This window comes from Candoia aspera, chromosome 5, assembly GCF_035149785.1.
Source record: "Candoia aspera isolate rCanAsp1 chromosome 5, rCanAsp1.hap2, whole genome shotgun sequence".
NCBI lineage: Eukaryota > Metazoa > Chordata > Lepidosauria > Squamata > Boidae > Candoia > Candoia aspera.
This window is the reverse complement of record NC_086157.1, coordinates 62116555-62135903: the sequence shown is the minus strand read 5'-3', so window position 1 is coordinate 62135903 and position 19349 is coordinate 62116555. Positions and strand designations below refer to the sequence as shown.

The following is a 19349-nucleotide window of genomic DNA, read 5'->3' as shown; positions in this document are numbered from 1 at the left end:
TTATTTTTATGTCCTCAGATACATATGCATCTCTGCTGGAATTTGGGAAGTTGCTTGAAGAATTTTTAATATTACTAAGCTACAAACCTATAACTTAATGGGAATAAATCCCACTGAACTCATTGTTGCTTTATCTTATGTAGACAGATACACCGTTAATCTTCAGTTCCCCAAACAAAACTGCTATTCCAGTTATTTGTACAATGCCAACTACATATTATTGCATTCCCAGTACACTCAGAAGCACTGTGTGCATAACCAATGGAAGCATTTGAAGATTTTATCTTATATCCCAAAATACTTGAGAATTTGCAAATAATTAACAAAATATTTTGAGAGAGTCATGACGATCTTACATTCTAATAACATGAAGAATTGTAAATCACACAAAAACATCAAAGGCACATCAGCTTCTCTAGTTTGAAAATTAACATTGCATCTGTTATTTTGCTTCACTTTCTGACCAATTCAATGTTCTCAACACACTCACATTTCCCAGTATTTCCCAGTATTGTATACACATTTCCTTAAATCAGCTTTTGTCCCCAAAAGTCTTACCCTAATTTCAGGTTGACTGAAAATCTTGTTGTCTGCAACAGAAGCAATTAAAGAACCAAAAATGTAATCAAAGTTCCTGAAATGCATTTTTGCTTTCTTGTAAAGACTGCCAGGAGTTCAGCACAAGACCAAGAAAAACACTTTTTGAAAAAGCAGTTCAGTACTGGAAAGACAGCTTATAAAGGAGACTAAGCCTGGCCCCTCAGCAAGAACAAACAAACAAACAAACAAACAGGTTTTAGAGCATCCTGTATGTGACAGCAAATTCCTGAACAAAGTCCTGCCACATAGTTTCAGGCTGTCAGGGACAAAATGTAAGCTTCGACTGGAAAGAGGTGACGTAAGCACATTAGTCAGTTTCCCTATGCTAATTAAGTTTGCTCTGGAGTATGGAAAAAACAGCTGAGGTTTTCATAGGCAGCTGCTTTATCAACTCCTCTTGCAGCATAGTTTCCATGGCTAGTAACTCCATTTAGCACTCAGACAACATACTCTTCACTTGAATAGGACAACCCACTTTAAGATGGAAAAAGTTACTATTTGAGGACTAAGGTTAGCTGCAATAAACAGTAATTAGCTGGCAGGAAGTATTTCAAGACTTTGGAAAACTAAGAACAAACCTTAGTCACTGTGGAGTCCAAGCCTATACATGTTTACTCAGAATTCAGTCCCATGGGTCTTAATGAAACAAATATAGCACTCCTAAACTTGTATTTTCCATAATTGAGCTAGTTTTAAAATGAATTCTAGAAAAAAATCAGTGCAAGGTAGTGCTGTTTTTTTTCGTGGCTAAGAGCCTCATTTTACTTTAAGTTACTGGCCCAACATCATCCAATGAACTCTGTGGTCAAGTGGTAACTCATGTCTAGGTCTATCACTCCAACATTTTAACCATTATTTTCAATTACTGTTCCATGGCCCTTCATTGTTGTGAAAATAGTGGAATGCTTCACCTGCTTTTAAATCCCATCATATACTTCTGTACAATTATTAAAAGGTAAAGACTTAGCACTGTCAAAGCACTCAAACACTCTCCATCATATGCAAGAAAGGGAACTTGAAGGTACAGGAAATAGTTCCATCCCATCAGCTCTAATTAAGGTCATGTTAAAGCTTTCATTACAGGATTTAGATCACTGATGTGAATTAGGTAGACAAATTCAGCATGCTCACCACCCATTTAAAAATAAGACAAATGAATTTGTGTGGAGACCCTCTTTAGTTGGTCACAAATGCATTTTCCCAAGTTGTCAATTATACCTTTATTTTATTTTATTTAAGGTTCTCATATAGCCTAAGTTTTAGAGTCCACAATATAGTAGACTTTTGTTTTTATCCCTCCAAGCAGGAGATTGAATGAAGGACAGATATTACCTTACTTAAGTACCAAACTTGCCTGTTGAAATTCAGGTTTGTTGATTCTGGAAGTACTTTTAGATAGATAAATCTTAGCATATTTGAAGATTAGGTAAAAGTAATAGCTTATACTGAATGCCTTAGAATGTTTGTAGAATAAACCTTTTATTCTAAAAACAGCGATAACACATTTTTGTAATTTACTTTTGTCCACATTCACTTCTGATACTTATCCTCATAGGTTGCACTTGAAATCCAAACATTCATGACATGTTAATTCATGTTTTTCAGAGGACATTTTCCATCCCTATTCTTGTTACTCAAGTTTACTTATGAAAATAAATCACAGTCTTAAAGTGTACTTGATCAAGTAGACTGATTACAAAAATGAGCCTTATTAAAAGGAAAAAAATGCACAGATAACTGTAATTAAATATTATAAACCCTACCTAGGCTTTCTCTAGAAAAAGTTCAAAACTGAAATAGATACCACATCTATTTTTATTATATTCAGCCTAAGCAAATATGTGTAACTTGAAATCTTACACATCATATTGTGATCCATTAGCTAGCAGCTATTTTATTTTACTATCCTTGCAATTTTTTGCTTACAAGTCCTTTGATCTACTGCAGAGAATAGCATGTTTTGGTTTTGAAGAAGGAAATTATTATTAGTGGAATCATGTGATACAGAATCTAGCTATTACTTGAAATTGTGTTTCATTAGACAGCCCTAGCATGCTATTTTCAGAATTATAGTAACCCAAAACAATAATTTTAAAAATGAAGGAGAGAAGGAATTACTTTTAATTAACATTATCATGATATTGTACATTTTGAGCCTTATTGTAAACACATTAATTTGATTTGATGACTAAATTGAGCTTCCCTGCAAATGGCTAGAAATAACCCGTGAAGCTAAGAAAATAATATTTATTTCCCCTCTCTATACCCATCCCAATGTATACAAAACACTACAGGTTGTGGAAGCTCTGCTTTCATGAGCAGAATAGCACCTTTGGTTCCAAATCCATGGTTCTGCATTTTCATTCCCTTCTTTACATATTACTATACGGAACACAAATGGGAAAAAAGCTTAATTCAACAAGGTTGCCCCATTTAAAAGACTACCCAAACTAGATTTATTATCTTCAATATATAAAAAGCAAAACATACACTTCATAAAAAATTTCAAAACTTTTTATGAAAGATAGATTATTTGAGTTTGTTAACTGACCACTGTAGAGCTTCTCTGTCAAACAGACAAAACCTTTGTTAAGGTCAAATATAAATCCAAGATGGTAAAAAACAGAAGTACCACATAGGCCAGGGGTGTCCAACCTTTTGGCTTCCTTGGGCCACACTGAGTGAAGAGGAATTGTCTTGGGCCACACATAAAATATAGGCGGATAGATAGATGGATGGATGGATGGATGGATGGATGCCGGGACCGTGCGTTTTAATCCACCCCCAGACCCCCCACCTTCTTCTGCCCCCTCCCTGCCCCAACTCAGCAGCTGCCCCAAAAAACGCTTGAGGCCTTCCTCCCCATGCATGGGACCGCAGCTGCCACTGTCCAGATGCAGCCCCCCATGTGCCCCGAAAACCAGCAGGCAAGTGTCACCTCTCTCCAAGGACAGGCAGGTGGGGCAAGGAAATGCAGCATGGCGGGTGCGGGCTTGAAGGGCCATCGCCGCAGCTACATGCGCTCCCTCCCAGCAGCTAGGGAAGGAGGGAGGGCACGTGCTCTGCCTGCCCCGCACCCAGGCCAGCCCCCTGCCTGCGTGCCTGCCTTCCTCTTCCCTCTTCCACACTTGCTGGCGCCTTGTGTGCGCAGGAGTAGCAGCAGCAGCAGCAGCTCCCCGCAAGGGGGGAGGAGGCTCAGCTCCCCACTCTTCTTTCCCTCCCCTGTTCCCCCCAGGAAGCAGCTTGCTCTGCGCTCCACTCTCTCTGCCTCTTGTTTTCGCTTTCCACCCCTTTTTCTTTCCCTCTCCACCCCCTTTTCTTTTTTTCTCCCACTTTTGGTCTGCGCTTGGCTCTCACTCCCAAGCAGTGGCAGTGGGAACAGCAATTCCAACAATAGGCTCCGGCGGTTTGAAAAAAATCACAAAATAATGTTAAAGGTTTACGATTTTGGGGGGCCGCATTACTAGCCGTTCAGGGCCACATGCGGCCCATGGGCTGTGGGTTGGACACTCCTGATTTAGGCATTAATGGCTGCCAGAAAAATGCATCAAATCACATCTATGAAGCACTGGGTATCAAAATGCACAGATACCCCAGGCAGAAAGATTCCGAACCTTAGTCACAATGTGAAATCTGTTTGTGTTTCTATGGTTGTGGAGTAGATTGTGAGATGTTTATTTGGAGACAGTTTATAGAATGTAGATTTAATGACAAGATAATTCAAGATACCAAATATTTTATATGAAAGGACAATTATGGAGTGTATAGGAAGCAACACTTACCACTTAAGAATTGAGAATACAGACCTAAAAAAAAAAACACCAGAGCCACATTCAGTAATTACAGAAAAAAATGTGACTTTTCATTGGATTCTTTTCTCTGGTCTTCTGTTCAACTTGGAAAAGAAAAAGTGAAGAAAAGTGAAGCTAGCTGTGAAAATCCAGCTATTATTTATTTTAGTTTTCCAAAATTATTTTCTATATTTCTTAAAACACACACACACGCGGAGGGATGTGGAGACAGAAACATTTGAGTAAGGTGGAAAAGCCCGAAGTTTAAAGTTGGTAAATCTGTTAGACACAATACTATTTAATGCTATTGCCACTATGTGTGATCAAATGAGACTTTTCTAGGTGCAGAACAAATTTCAGGTTGCACAAGAGCTATTAGAACAATTAAAATCAGGGTTACTGCCCTTTGAAAATATATAAGCTAACAATCAACTGGTTTTGCTTTCCACGTTGATCTAAACTCACAAGTCCCATTTTAAATCAGAACAGAAGAAAATTGTGATAACCTTTAAAGCTTTAAGTTTATTTTTTCAATATTTACTTTTTCAAGCCCTGAAATAAAGGCCTCTTCTTTGAATGCTCTCAAATGTAATAGTGTGGGTTTCAGTGATAGCTCTTTTAGCATTGGCCCATCAGCTGCCCTCCGCTCTCTCAAGAGGCAAACCTTGTGCCTACCTTAATATGTTTTCAGAACCAGGCAAATATCTTATTACTTCAGGCTTTGTAAGCTTTAAATGTTTACCATTTTGTGAATTTAGCATGCTGTTTCAGTAACATGAATAGCTAATATGCAAAAATGAGTTGTAAATATTTATGCATTAAAAGAATGTTACCTTTTCTGGGTTTATTTATTTATTTGGGCGGGGGGAGGAGATTTAAAAACCAAGAGCTTGGTTTCATGGAGAAACTCAGCAAATGATTCATGGTAAGTTCCATTTGTTTTGGTGACCCAGCTCCTCCACAGTTCCATGAAGCAAGCAAGACTATTTCAATTATTACAAAAGTATACTAGCTTTGAGAATTATTATGAGAAATCACAATCAACAGCAAACCAATCTTTCACAATCTTTGTTACCTTTCAAGAATTCTTAAAATGAAACAAAACTGACTGCTCGAAATTTATTTTATACAAATAACACAAAGCTTAGCAGCATCTTATCAACTACCACACAAACTTAAAATACAATCATGTTATCATTTCATTTAGTACTTTTATATCTTTATTCTATCATGAAACCCGAGATAAACTACATGGGATTTTGAAGTGGTCTCCCATGTGATTTCTTATCAAATCCAGATTGATTAGCTTTGGAAGAATGATGTATCATGGGCCATTACACTGTGCTCTGGCATTTCTTTAATTAATTTTCAGTTGTAGATTGATAGTTAGGTTCTTTATCATTGCTATCTACATTTTAAAATTGATTTGTAAGCCACACTGAACAAATATATTTTAAAAAATCCAGCATATCAAATGAAACAACCTCAAACATACTTTTGCCAAAAAAAGTAACCTAAATAAATAGATCTTTTAGCTCCTAGAAAAAGAGAGTTGGCAGTTCTACTGGAAGCTTCTACAGTTTCAAAGCGATTGTTGTTAAAATCCTTCATCTACATTACTGCTGCCTGTACTTGCCAAAAGATGGCATTAGCAACACAGTCTATCAAGTTAATCTTAACAGTAAGCATAGATGGTCCTTGAGATATGAAATCAAGAGAAGCTTTGAAGATTAAAACCAGCACTAAGGACTGGGCCTGGAAGAAACAGTTAACTAGTATAACTAGCACAGAACACCCTGAATTTTGTTCTGTACCAGCCCATCCTTTTGAATTATACTTAAGAGCAAGTCCACAAGGGCAAATAAAGTTAGGAACCTATTGTTACATGGATCACAACAGAAAAGTCCAAAATGAATGAGCCAAACATGGGGGGGGGGGAACCTAACTCCAATCAGATTTTTCAAATTTAGCACCAGATCAGGAAGTATTCACAGAATTTAATCTTATCAGAAGACATCATAGGTAGCAAATGTTCTCTGAACCACAGTGATTAAAAATCAAATATTAGTCTTCTTTAACACAATGTACCTAGTTCAAATCAAGGACTGATGTTCTTCACCAGTATCACCACTGGGGATTTACCATGGATTTAGTCCACTTAAATATAAACACTCTCTCATGCAAATATGATTTCATCATAGAGAAAGATGCTTTTCAATAAAAACTTGATCCACAATTTCATAATAAAGGATTGGAGTAGATCCTTCAGTTGCTGCTTGAACTATTCCCCCAACATTCCTTACAATTGGTCAAGTTGATTGGGACTCCCAAAATAAAGTTCAGAAACATCTAGGGGCCTTAGGTTTCCTACCTTTGACAGAGATGTTAAACTGCAAAAGCAGTAGCACTATGATGGCAGGCATGCAGTCACCAGAAGCTCAGCCTGACTCAAGGACACCTAATTAGGGAATTGCTGGGGAGAGGAGAAAAGAAAGTGTTGACATGCACCAACCTTGGTCTACTCATCCCATCTGGATTTTGCTGGAACAACTAAGGTATTCTGGAGTTTGGTAAACCCAAAATGGTTTGGCAGAATGTCTGGCTGCAATTTGTTCCAGGTTTGAAACATTTTTTCTACTACATAAACACCTTTACACCTAACTACTAAGTTCAATGGTACTATATATAACTCCCAGGGAGATGATAGCTTGTAAATATGTATAATTAAATACAATTGAATTAAGTCACATTAATTACAGCCATGTCACCATAGTTTTAAAAACTGTGAATATTTTTTATCACAAATTCATGTTATTTAATTGCAACACTATATGTAATTCTAAAGGAAAGCAAAATGTAATGTTTCTGAAACATTAATACATACCACAGCAAAGACATCATATAAAGCTTTAAACAAACTATTTTCTGTACTAATTAGGCTATACCATTTTACACTTATTTTGCAATCAAGTTTCAGATTACACCTCCAGGTGCTGCTGAATATCATTAAATTATTTGGTGAGCTGTCAGAAAATTATAATCAATATTTTCAGGCTGAAATAGGGGCCTTAAGAAGAACATAGATGCTAATCCACATACAGGATATGTATGGAATGTCATATGATAACCCCAATATAGCCATGAAAAGCTGCTTGCATTTATATGTTGCCAGATATATTCTGCAGATATTATGCTAGTTATGCAAGTTAAAAAAAATGACACTCCAGAGTCTGTATGGATGGCTGTAGATATACCTGATCCAAAGCTCCCTAATTACTTGGACACATTCACAAAATTTGCCACATGTATACAAAAGCAGTCCATGAGCAAGAAATGCAACAAGGGATATCTCTACATGCTGAAATGATAAGAAGAATCAATCTGAATTTCATTAACTTATCATTCCAAGCAACCTTGCTTGTAATAGTAAAATGTATACCAAACACAATGCAGAGCTCTGTTTGCTAAAACTAACACAGAATATTCCCCCCCAACTTGTGACATCTGAACTATTTTTGTCCTTTACATGCAAGCCAGAGAAGAATGCAATTTAATCAATATATAATAATTATATGCTTAAATTTTTACAAAAGAAGGTAGTCTAAACACAGAGTCTGTACTCTAGTGTAAGATTAGATGTGGAGGGTTTTTGTGTGCGTGTTTGCCTTTGAGTCAGTCTTGATTCTGGTGGCTAAATTAACAAATCCATGCAGTTTCCTTGGCAAGACTTTTGGAAGTGGTTTGCCATTGTCTCCTTCCTAGGGCTGAGAGAGAGTGACTGGCCCAAAGTCACCCAGCTAGCTTTGTGCCCAAGACTGCACTAAAACTCACAATTTCCCAAATATTAGTCTGGTGCCTTAACCACCAAATTGGCTCTCTGGCTATGTGGAGCTTAAAAAACAGCCTCAGAAGCTTTTTATCTCACGTTCTTAAAAATAGTTTCCACATAATTTTCCTAGGTTAAAAAACAAACAAACCTGTATGTGCTTTCCTTTACATTCATAAAAGTTTCCTGTTTGAGGAAAAAATTAAGCATGGGAAGCTGTAACCAAGAATGGTTTGCTGGAAAATTGTAATAAATTGGAAAGTTGGCCAATAACTTGTGAATGACTTTTTCTAATGTGTCACCTGAATGGCATAATAATACTATGGAAAGTCTCTCTGTTGCCTGATAACAACAGAATTGCATATCACTTTCCGTACATGCTTTACATTATATTCCAGTTTCCAGACATCCTGGAAATCTTCTCATAGAAACTGCTCTATGGAAAAAACATGAAGTCTTTCCTTTAAGACCATTCATTGGAGTGATAGATGCATCCCTAATTCCAATTACAAATCCTCCAAAGTATTAACCAGAGACTCGTTATTCCCACTGTCATAGCTATTCTTTATTAATATTTAAAAATATTTCCATTACTTATTGTGAATTTTTGTGGTACTATATGTATGTTTTGCTTTTTATATAGAGAGATTTACAATCAGCATCTTGAATTGCAACTAGCAGCTGACTGGCAGCCCATGCAGTTCCAGAAGAAGCATGACCATTGTTGGGGAAATTGGAACACATCCCTCATTTCCTGGGCTACCAATCTGTAGTTTGAAAAGGGCCTTTGGTAACCCTGCGCAGAGCACATTACAGCAATCCAAAATGGAGGTGACTAGGACATGAGTGACTATGAGTAGGGCCTCCCAATCCAGGAATAGTCCCAGTTGATGTAAACAATATATTGAAAGAAGCAAATGTCTATTTCATGTTCACCCTGGCTAACAGTTATAAACATAATTTTTTAAACAGTAAATACATCTCTGACATATTGTTTCTAGATAAAAGGATCAAATAGATTCCACTGTTTCACTAACACCACAGCTGCATTTGAATGTAATGTAATCCATTGTTTAATGCAGGGATGGACAGTCTGTGGTCCTTCAGATCTTGTTAATTCCTTGGCAGTTTGAGGATGAGGAATGATTGGCACTGAAGTCTAACAACAACTGGAGAACACATTGCACCCCTCTAGCTTGAGAATGAGGATCAGCATGGTTTGGGCATTCTCCCCTCTGCTTTTATTTATAAAGATAAATCAGTTTAACGTTTTATTCAGATTAGCTGAAACAAACTAGTTTCACAAACTATGGTGTACAAATAGCTTGTTTCAATTCATTACACTTTGCTTGAATAGAAAAATTTGCCCTGTTCCCTAAATTTTATGTGAAGAGTAATATATGAAGGGTTGGGGCTCCAACCTGGCTTCTTGATCTTCTAGAGGGCCAAAGGAGGTCATTCAGTGATTCTATGATATCACTGGAATGGGTGGGCTAAATTTTATTCAGTCCATTGTTTTTCCAGGATGGAATGGGAATGGGAGGCCTTCATGAGAAAACATTTCCTTCCTCAATCTTAAACTTGCCTCTCCTAACAAAAAAACAACTGAAAGTTGTACTGAAGAAATACAATCATTGTGCAGTCAAATTTCTGTGGCACAATGCCATTGGGTTGTTGCAGGATTACAGGTTGTTTGCCTTGTATTATGTATTTCCAGTCTCACTGTGGGCTAGCTGCAAAAGACCATAGCCCTCCAGGTCACAAATAGCAGCTCTAAGAATTAGTACCACGTGAGATGGTGTGTGTAGCTACCATTGTTTCTTGCCTGAAGAATGAGGTGAAAAAAGGGAAAGCCAGTGTGGTGCAGTGGCTAAGGTACTGGACTGGCCCCAGGGAGAGCCAGGTTCAAGTCTACTTCAGCCATGGAAGCTCACTGAGTAACTATGAGCCAGTCATTCTCTCTTAACCCAATCTACCTCACAGGTTTGTTACTGTGGAGGGAGTGCTACTCCCAAACTCCTGAGCGAAAGATGGGATATAAATCTAACAACTATATAATTTTTCCCTTGTAACTTTCTTCAGGTGCTAAGCTAGTTGTTATAGGTGAAGAGAAATTCATCAATGTGAATTTCCACATAGGTGAATGTGCCATGAATTCAAGTGAACGGGCCATGGAAAGGAAAGATCACCCTTTCCTTTCCTCACCCACCTGCAGTTATTGTGCTAGCCACAGAGAATATACTCTTTTACTTACATCCATAATATAAAAACACTGTGCATTAATTTGTTTGGCTTTCACAATGCTCTTAGAGAAGATTTTTTTTTAAAAATTAGCTTGTAAAAAGGCAACTAGCTTATACTAGTGTGCCCATTACAAGTGGACTAGCATAAATATCAATCCTACTAGGCCTTTCATACACTAATATTTCTTAAAACAGGCTAACATTATAAATAACAATAAGCAAAAATAACTTGTTTAGATTTATTTACATCATTAATTAATTCAGAACTAGTAGCAGCACCCTGGCACCTAGCCAAACTCAGGTTATTTCAAAAAACAGGAATGTACCTAGGTAGCACTTGGATGAAAGATAATGAAGCAATCCTGATTAGGAAAGAGTGAGTGAGTGAGTGAGTGAGTGTGTGTGTGTGTGTGTGTGTGTGTGTGTTCCCAATAAAAGGTAAAAAGGGGAAAGGAAATCCTCTCTGTACTGTTGCTAAAAAACTACATGGGTATATCCATAAAGTCAGCAGAAGCTGAGGTCAACTCTAGGGAGGCTTTAAATTTGCTCATCACTTTTGTTATATCCTACATTTCCATTTATAATATCCAAGAATAATAAATACAAATTAAAACAGTGATTCTGTCCTAACAAGCAGGAACCACGCTGAGACGAGGAATAGGTCTCTAGTGTTTTATTACTGCTACATTAGACAGAAAATCCTAACAAACTGAAGAAGCGTGAGAAAACCCATACAGATAAACCCCTGCAGTCAAGGCGGGTCTGTTCTGTGTCTCTTTGAATGACAACTCAAATTCTCGCTACTACGCATACGTTTCCCCCCCTGGATAGGGGCCCCTTCCTGCTCACCATCAGTGCTCATGACAGATTCAGTCTATAGCATACAAGATGAGCAGAATAATGTAAGAGAGCAGGGTTTCTCAACCAGGATTCTGTGGAACCCCAAGGTTCCACAAGAGGTTGCTAGGGGCTCCCTGGGAGACCATGATTTATTTAAAAAATTATTTCAAATTCAGGCAACTTGACATTAAAGAGGTAAGTTTTGTTCTTTATTTTTAGTTTAAGAATGCCTGTAATACAGGCCTACCCATGAAACAAGTATAATGATTTTGAAACTTCTGGCCTATATTTGAGCCTGAATGTGCAGGGGTTCTCTGAAAAACATTTCAAGGGTTCCTCCAGGATCAAAAAGTTGAGAAAGGCTATAATAGAGGATCGATTTCAAGGGCTACTACCCACCTGAGAAGACAGCACCTGTCATGAGTAAGGATGGTGAGCAGGGGGCTCCCATCCAGACTGCTAAGCGCATGCGTAGCACTGAGGAATTGGGCAGCCATTCAAAGAGACACAGATCGGGACCGCCTTAACCTTTGGGTTTTATATGTCTGGGTTTTTCCCACGCTTCTTCAGTTTGTTAGGATTCCTGTTATGTACTAGCAATAAAGCATTAGAGACCAGTTCCTTGTCTCAGCGTGTTTCCTGGTTGTTAGGACATCACCTCTTATTATACAAATATTGTGCATATGGGCCTTAGCAAAAATATTGGCTCTTCTTTAAATAAAAATGTCAAAAGCTGTATAAATAACATTTGTGACACAGCTTCTTGGATATTTTTGATATTGCTTCCAAAAGTCCAATTACTGTTAACATAAAATGCTTTTATCTCAGCAGTAATATATAGTAAGCTTGTAGCACAGAAACCTATTGGTATGTTCTATGGGTTCAATCCAGCATAATTACTGTGGGCTGGATAACAATTGTCTTATTTGCATAGTTTAGCAAATAGTTTCAGCAGCATAAAGGAATTCAGAGTCTTAACCTCAGTGGTTTCAGTAATTCTTTCCCATTTTTTTTCAATGTAAGAACAATTATTCATCTAATAAGTTATATTCAGTCATTTCATTTTTTTCACTTAAAGAACTAAAGTCCAGATTTGTTTAAAGTATTCATGTCTCTCCTTCATTAATTGAAAATACAAATAATAATAATAATAATTGCTAGGATCATTTTTAACGTATACTTTTTTATTTTAGATCTCTGTAATTACAAATATTAAGGGATTAGAAATAAAATCAGAGTTTTTGTGACTTCTGCTATTTTTCTAACTGGACAGAAATTTAAAAGATAAAGATCATTTCTCTACAAAAAATATAGTTTATTCTTTTAAATTTCCAAATGACTATCACAAATAATTAAAACAAATAATACAAACCTACTAGAGCTGCCAGTAAAGGAATATTTATACTCCAAATACACTACACTGTCTTAAAATTAGATCTTCAGAAGATACCATCATGATGTACAGAATCCATCATCAATATAAATATACTGGAATTCATTTCATATACATTTATTGTTTTTAAAAAACAATTCAACTTTTACTTAATTTTAATTTTAAAAGAATTAAACATTTATCTAATTTACTATTTTTTTCAAATTCTGTCCTATATTTTTCCATAGAAGTGGAGCAAGTAGCTATTTGAGATAAACATCCAATTCTATAAAATTTCTTAATTACACCATCAAGATCAAATTTTGAAGCTTGCATCATTGCTACCAGAGTTAGAGGCAGTTAGGTCAGAAGTGCTCCAAGTGATCCTGTATCCATTCCCAGGCCATAAAGTTTTCTTCTCATACTATCATAGCTGGCATAAATCTTATGTTTACAGTTGATTTCTACTTCTAAAGCAGATGTACAACTGCAATACTTATTTCATAAAACAAACAACAAAAAGAAGCAGTGCATTATTTTCAGTTAATTCCAATTTGGTTCTTGTTGAATTTTGTTTTCTACTGATACATATCTGCATTCAGATTGTATTTATCATTATAATTTAGTATTGTGCACATAAGTAGGAATGAGCCTTTCATGAGTTGCTGGGTTTGCATGTTCTTCCTTCTCTTTTTTTGTGACTGGGAGAAGATATAATCTGAATTGTTTTGCTTTAGCTGATTCCTGATTTTTCATGTGCAAACCAAGAATTGTTTGAAAGAAATAATTCAATAATTCAATAAATATACTTCACAGCCAATTGTTTTCCTGGCTTTTTAAACAAAACATTTTAACACAAAGCTAGCAATCTACTAAAGCAGAACTAATTCTGGTTTATTTCTCTGGCTATACAAGAAAAGAGTTTGAACCTGGCATACTTGGATGCATTTTTTGCTCATGTATACACTGCTAAATTCTGGCTTAGCTTTATGTATGAATCAGCTGGGTCACTGCTGCCATATTGGGTAGATTTTAAAATCTACTAGTAGGTTATTTTTCTATTATCATACTATCAATCCAGACAGCCCCCAATAGAATATAAAAGGCAAGGAACTTTAAAATCTCTCATTAAATGCATATACCAGAAGTGGGACATTGACTGCTACACAACAACTGCCAGCTTGTGTGTTTCGTTCCCAGTATTGCTGAAAGCTACCACCCAAATTGGAAAATGACATGATTCTACCAAAGGTATTACAGAAAACAAGACTTTGAGAACTTATTTGAAGCCAAGTCAGATGGCATTACACACACACGCACACACACACGTTTGTGTGTATGCATGCATGCATGCATATATATTTCTTACTCATGTTAACCAAGTAAATATTTGTAGAAAATAATTTAAAATTATTTCTAGCTAGAATTAAATTAGTTCTAGCTAGAATTCAGTACGAAATATCTGTTAAATAGTTTGGTGCACAGCCAGTAATTTTTCTGCTTATTATTTGTGCCACAGAATTTTTAATATTCTTCTTAGAGACTTTAAATATTTTTGATAAATTTTTCTTCCCTATTTGCCATTCCAGAAAAAAACTAGTTATAATCTCATTCTTTTATGTGTAGCACTGCCATTTTAAAAAAAAAGTAAAGTGTTATTCTATGGCATTTATTCTATTAAGTGCCATTAAAGGAATGTCTCCCTAGAGAACAGAGCTTCACTGTACCCACTAACAACACATTGATCTTTATCATGTTATATGATACTTCAAAGAATGGAGACTAGCTGGTACAAAGAAATAAGTGGTATAATCTTCTTACAACTTCAAATGGAAACTTAGAATCATAAAAAATGCAAAGCTATAAATAACTTGTTTCCTTAAGTAAACACAAGAATCCAAAGTATGTTAATGATACTTGGGAAAATTTCCTCACATATCCCTTTCCACTCTATACAAGAAAACTGGGGTATATAAAAATAAGTGAGAAGAGGAACCTAGCAGACAGATTAGTTTGGAAGAAAAGGTTTTAGTTACAAAGGAAGGAAAGATTTTAGCAGTTGACTTAAAATGAACGTATTTCCACTTTCCACTGATTATTGCTCTGTAATATTCCCAAACTGCTAATATTTTAATTATAATTTGAAAATATTTTCCCAACACACTTGTCAGAAACTATAGTTTTAAACATTTAGTTACTAAGACTTAGGCCTCTGCAATTCTGAGTCCCTGAGCAGCTAACAATTTCCTAATATAATAAATTTAAAACACCATGGTAAGATTAAAATTAAGATTAGAACAACAAATAAAAGCCAAGAACTGGCAGACTCATTCTCCTCCACAGCTCAAACACCCATCACTTCCCCAAAGGCTCTACAGGAGAGCCAGATCTTAACTACTACCCTCTGAAATGCCAACAGGGATAAGATCATCCTTGTCTCTGAGGATAAACCGTACGAGAGGAAGGGAGCCACCACCAAGAAGGCTTACCTCCAAGGCTCCCTCTTGCCAACTTGCCCTGGGGCAGCACCTATAAGATGTGTTATTATTTCTCATTGGATGGATAGAATTCACTTGAGTTAGGCAGGTTCATAGATTGCTAGCATATTTGATTGAACCTCAAAGCCAACCAGTAAACAATGGTGCTCCCACAAAAGAGGTATCACATGGGTAAAACAGACAGAACCAATTACCACATCGGCTGTCATATTTTGGACCAGCTGTAGATTCTTAATGGTTTTCAAAGGCTCCATGTTGAGCAAATTACTGTAGTCAAGACATGAAGTGACAGGGCTATGACTACTGTAATAATGAACAAAGCTTCTTGTTTCAGGAAGGGCTGCAATTAGCAGAAAAGCTGAAGTTGTGAAGGAGCTGTGAGACCAAGAGAATCTCCAGATTGTGAGTCTGCTCTCTGTATGGGATCACCACCCTTACAAGAGCACTTCTGAATCAATACCCACTCTGTTTTGCTGGGATTAAGTTTATTCCCTTTTTCTCCATCCAAACCCTGAAAACCAGGTATCGAGTCAAGACTTTGGCTGCATCCCCTGCTTGGCAATGGTGGAAACGTATACCTGGATATCATCCGCATACTGATACTATCTCATTCTGAACTGAAGGATGACCTTCCCCAACAGTTTCATAGACATGTTTCATAGCAAGGGGAAGAGAAAGAACTCTGCAGTACCCCACAGTGGAATCCCCTAGATCTTGACCTGTCCTTCCCCCAAAACCACTGACTAGAACCACCTGCTGCAGTCCAGTGCCTCCAGTCCCAATTCTCACAGATAGCTGAGAAAGATACCATGGTTGCTGATATCAAAGGCTGTTGAGAGATCCAGCATGTTCAAGATAGCCTTACTATCAGCTCCACCAGGTAGACCAGACCAGGAAATTGACTCCACGGTAAGGCTAATATTACGTTTATTGAGAGTGGCTACAGTAATAGAACCTTACAAGCCTGATTGTGCTGTACCTCTGCCCCCTTCCTATACTCCTGTGAATTAGGGAGTTGTCAGAGTGATCCCCTTCTGAATACTTTCTGTCTGCGGTGGATTTAAGATGTATCTCCCTTCATTGCTTCAGTAACAGAGCTTGGATGGCTCTGTCAGTATCATCATCATTATTCTCTCTAGTTACCCCATTCAGGACCCATTAGAACAAGAGCAATCAATGCAGTCTCTGAGTCATACCCAGGACTGAATCTTAACTGAAAAGGGTTCAGATAATTTGCTTCATTCAGAGCCCTACACAATTACTGTCCCAACACCTTCCCCACAAAAAAGACATACCAGTATTTCTCCTAAATAGCTGGTTATCATGAGCTCTTGCATAAAGGTGGCATCATCTTCTTACCCAAAGAAACATTCACCACAGCTTCAACCTATCTTCCTGTCACTTGCCTGACAGTTTTCATAAAACATGTAGGAAGGGATCTAGTCCACAGGGGTAGAATTAGAACCCACTTCCTGGATCAATAAGTTTGAACAAAACTCAGATGACACTACAAGAAATCATCCTGTTGACAGATTTTGACCAGCTAACTTTTAGCCCTAAATGTGAATCGAAAATTTATCCTTCATGTGCTTTGCAAATGCTCTTCCAGCCCATTATTCCTAACAGGGTCTGAGTAATTCTAAACAATGCTGTTGGACAGCAATCCATGGATGAAATTAGTACAGAAAAGTATTGGTATGCTGCCACTCTTACTACCTCTGTGGGACCTGGAAGCAAAGCTCATAGTTATGTCCAGTCATATACGCTTTTGGTTTTCTGTCAGCATCAGGTGTCTCTTCTATCACTTCACCTCATTAAATCAAGGCAAACTCTGGATGTACAAACAGTGAGAGCCCACCCAATTTTGCAAAGAGGAATACCACCCCATTACCCATCCAATTTTGGTACCACAGGCCAGATGCGCCCTCTCATCTAGAATTATGTCATGAATGAGGGAAGCTTTATTTTAGGCAGACCTGGCATTAAGTAGCACTAGCCACAGCCTCAGAACTGGGCTAGTCTAAACCCATCTCAGTCATTCCCTGACAAATAAATGGCACATGACTCCTCTCAATATTTATAATCCAGTTACTCAAGTCAAATAGCTGCTCATTTTCATTCTTGAGGCTTGGATTTGGTAGCAGTTAACTTATAGTTCCAGTCTGTCCAAACAGGGCATATAACAAAACACTAGGTATTCCACTGGCCACGATCCTGGATCCTCCATACCATATCTGTGACCCATGCAGGCATGACACCACAGAACATACCTGCTGATTCTCACATTGCCACAGCCTCTGCTCCAGTCACTCCACTCACAAGCACCCCTAAGACCCACAGGGCTCCCCACTTTATCAGATTTCCAACCTCTCTCTCCTCATTCTCATGCTGTATTCCATCACTATTTCTCCCCATGCTTCTTACAACAGTTCTGCTGATCATCCTACCAAAGACTCTAAAAAGCATTCATTCTATTCCCATTTTCACTTCTCCTAGTTTCTCTTTCATTCTTGCTTCTAGAGCAACCCACCCCCGCCACAGCAGCACAGTGCTATAAGCAGCCAATAAATAATATTTTCCAGGTTAGCTGAGAGCTTCTGCTATTAGGTGTTTTACTTTTTTTTAAATAAATACAAATAAAGAATAAAAATATTAAACAGAACAGTTCTGAAAGCTGAATAAGTGCCCATTTTCTTCTTTGAAACAAAGAAATGATTATAGCTATACATGGTAAGTTAACTGGTAATTATTTTTGAGGGTTAGAAATTCCTGTAAAATAATTTTCAAGGAAAGCAAGTATTTCACTAAGTAGACTTTCAAGTTTATAAAAACTGGGTTTTTAAAGCAACTTCTTTCGAAGAAAACTTACAAAACAAGTGGTGTTATTTCACCCTCTTGTGGTAGATTCAGGCATGATTTTATTTTCAAATCATGAACAGCATGGGACTGTTAACAACACAAAGCATTTCTGTACTGTATTCTCCCTCCCCTATAGCACTATCTGTAAAAGTAGCAATGTAGCACATCCAACAGTGGTCAGCACAACATTAATTTCCAATTCCTAATGAGGTGAGAGCCAATCTATATCTTTCCAATGCAACATAATAAATTGTCAATTCACCTACTAGAATCTTTGATCTAGTTGGAAAAATTAAAAATAAGCATACAAGAGATGATTGTATATGCATTTCCTCCAAGAAGGAATCCCAAGATTAAAAGGCTCAAAGGCTTCTTTGTTACATTATGCTACCACAGCATTCTCAGCATCCTATTTTGCCCAATTGTTTTCCCTTCCTAGCTATGTTTAGAGTCAAAAGATTCTTATCCAACTCAAAATGTAAGATGTTCTTGGGTGCACACTATCCATGTAGAATGAGCAGCTGACATCCAAACCAACCAAACTGTTGCCTTAAGAATGAGCAAGTAAGAATTTCACGCGTCCTTGGCACACTTCTTTTTCTGAAGGGCATGCATGCTCCCGTAGAGAATATTCACAACCACGAAAGAGACCCTTATTTCACAGTGCTGTGTTCCTGGCCACGGCAGTAGCTCTACTGCCTTCCACACGTTCACCTCCTGTGGAGCCATCTACAGCGGCGATGGCTTTCCTGGACGGCGGTCAGGCCTCCCTTTCGGCCGCTCTCTCGAGGCCATGATCCTCCTCTCTGCCTGGTCTGTCAGTTCTCTCGCGGGCACAAACAGACACCCTGCAACATGCGCATACACACGACCACCCATCCACCGCCGCACTCGAAAGTGAGGCAGCTTCTCCACCCCACCTTTTCCCGCCCGCTCGCCTTCCCGTCGGTTCACCCACCCTGCACGGGCCATCGACGAAGAAGACGGCCAACGGTAGGTTGCAGGCGATCAGCGCGGTGGGCAGATCGTGCAGCGAGACCATCTCCATGTCGATGAAGGTCCAGTCCGAATCAAGCTCCACCACCGCTTCCACCTCCTGCTTCGCCGCCTTTTTGTCGCCTCCTGGCTGGTTATCGTCAACGGCCGCTGCTGCCTCTGCGTCTCCTGCAGTTGCCGCAGCCCTCTCCTCGACTTCGCCGCCTTCTTCCTCGTACGGCTTCCCCTGCTCTTTCAAGCCGCCCCCCCGGTCCTCCATGCCGAGGGGCGGGGAGGAGTCGGTGGGTGGCAACAAACGCGCTCGGGTTGGGCCCGACTAAGGTA

General features: G+C 38.2%; 1 protein-coding gene across 2 annotated transcripts in view; it reads right to left on the bottom strand.

The window, feature by feature from the left end:
- RCAN1 (regulator of calcineurin 1) overlaps window positions 1–19349 on the bottom strand; it is a 29934-nt gene extending 10585 nt beyond the window's left edge. Inside the window, exon 1 of one of the 2 annotated variants that reach the window (XM_063305384.1) lies at window positions 18988–19349. In XM_063305384.1, the coding sequence (XP_063161454.1) occupies window positions 18988–19284 (297 nt within the window). In that variant the 5' untranslated portion in view covers window positions 19285–19349. Of the gene's footprint in view, window positions 1–558; window positions 864–18987 lie in introns of those variants that run through there. The other variant, XM_063305385.1, reaches the window with a different exon arrangement.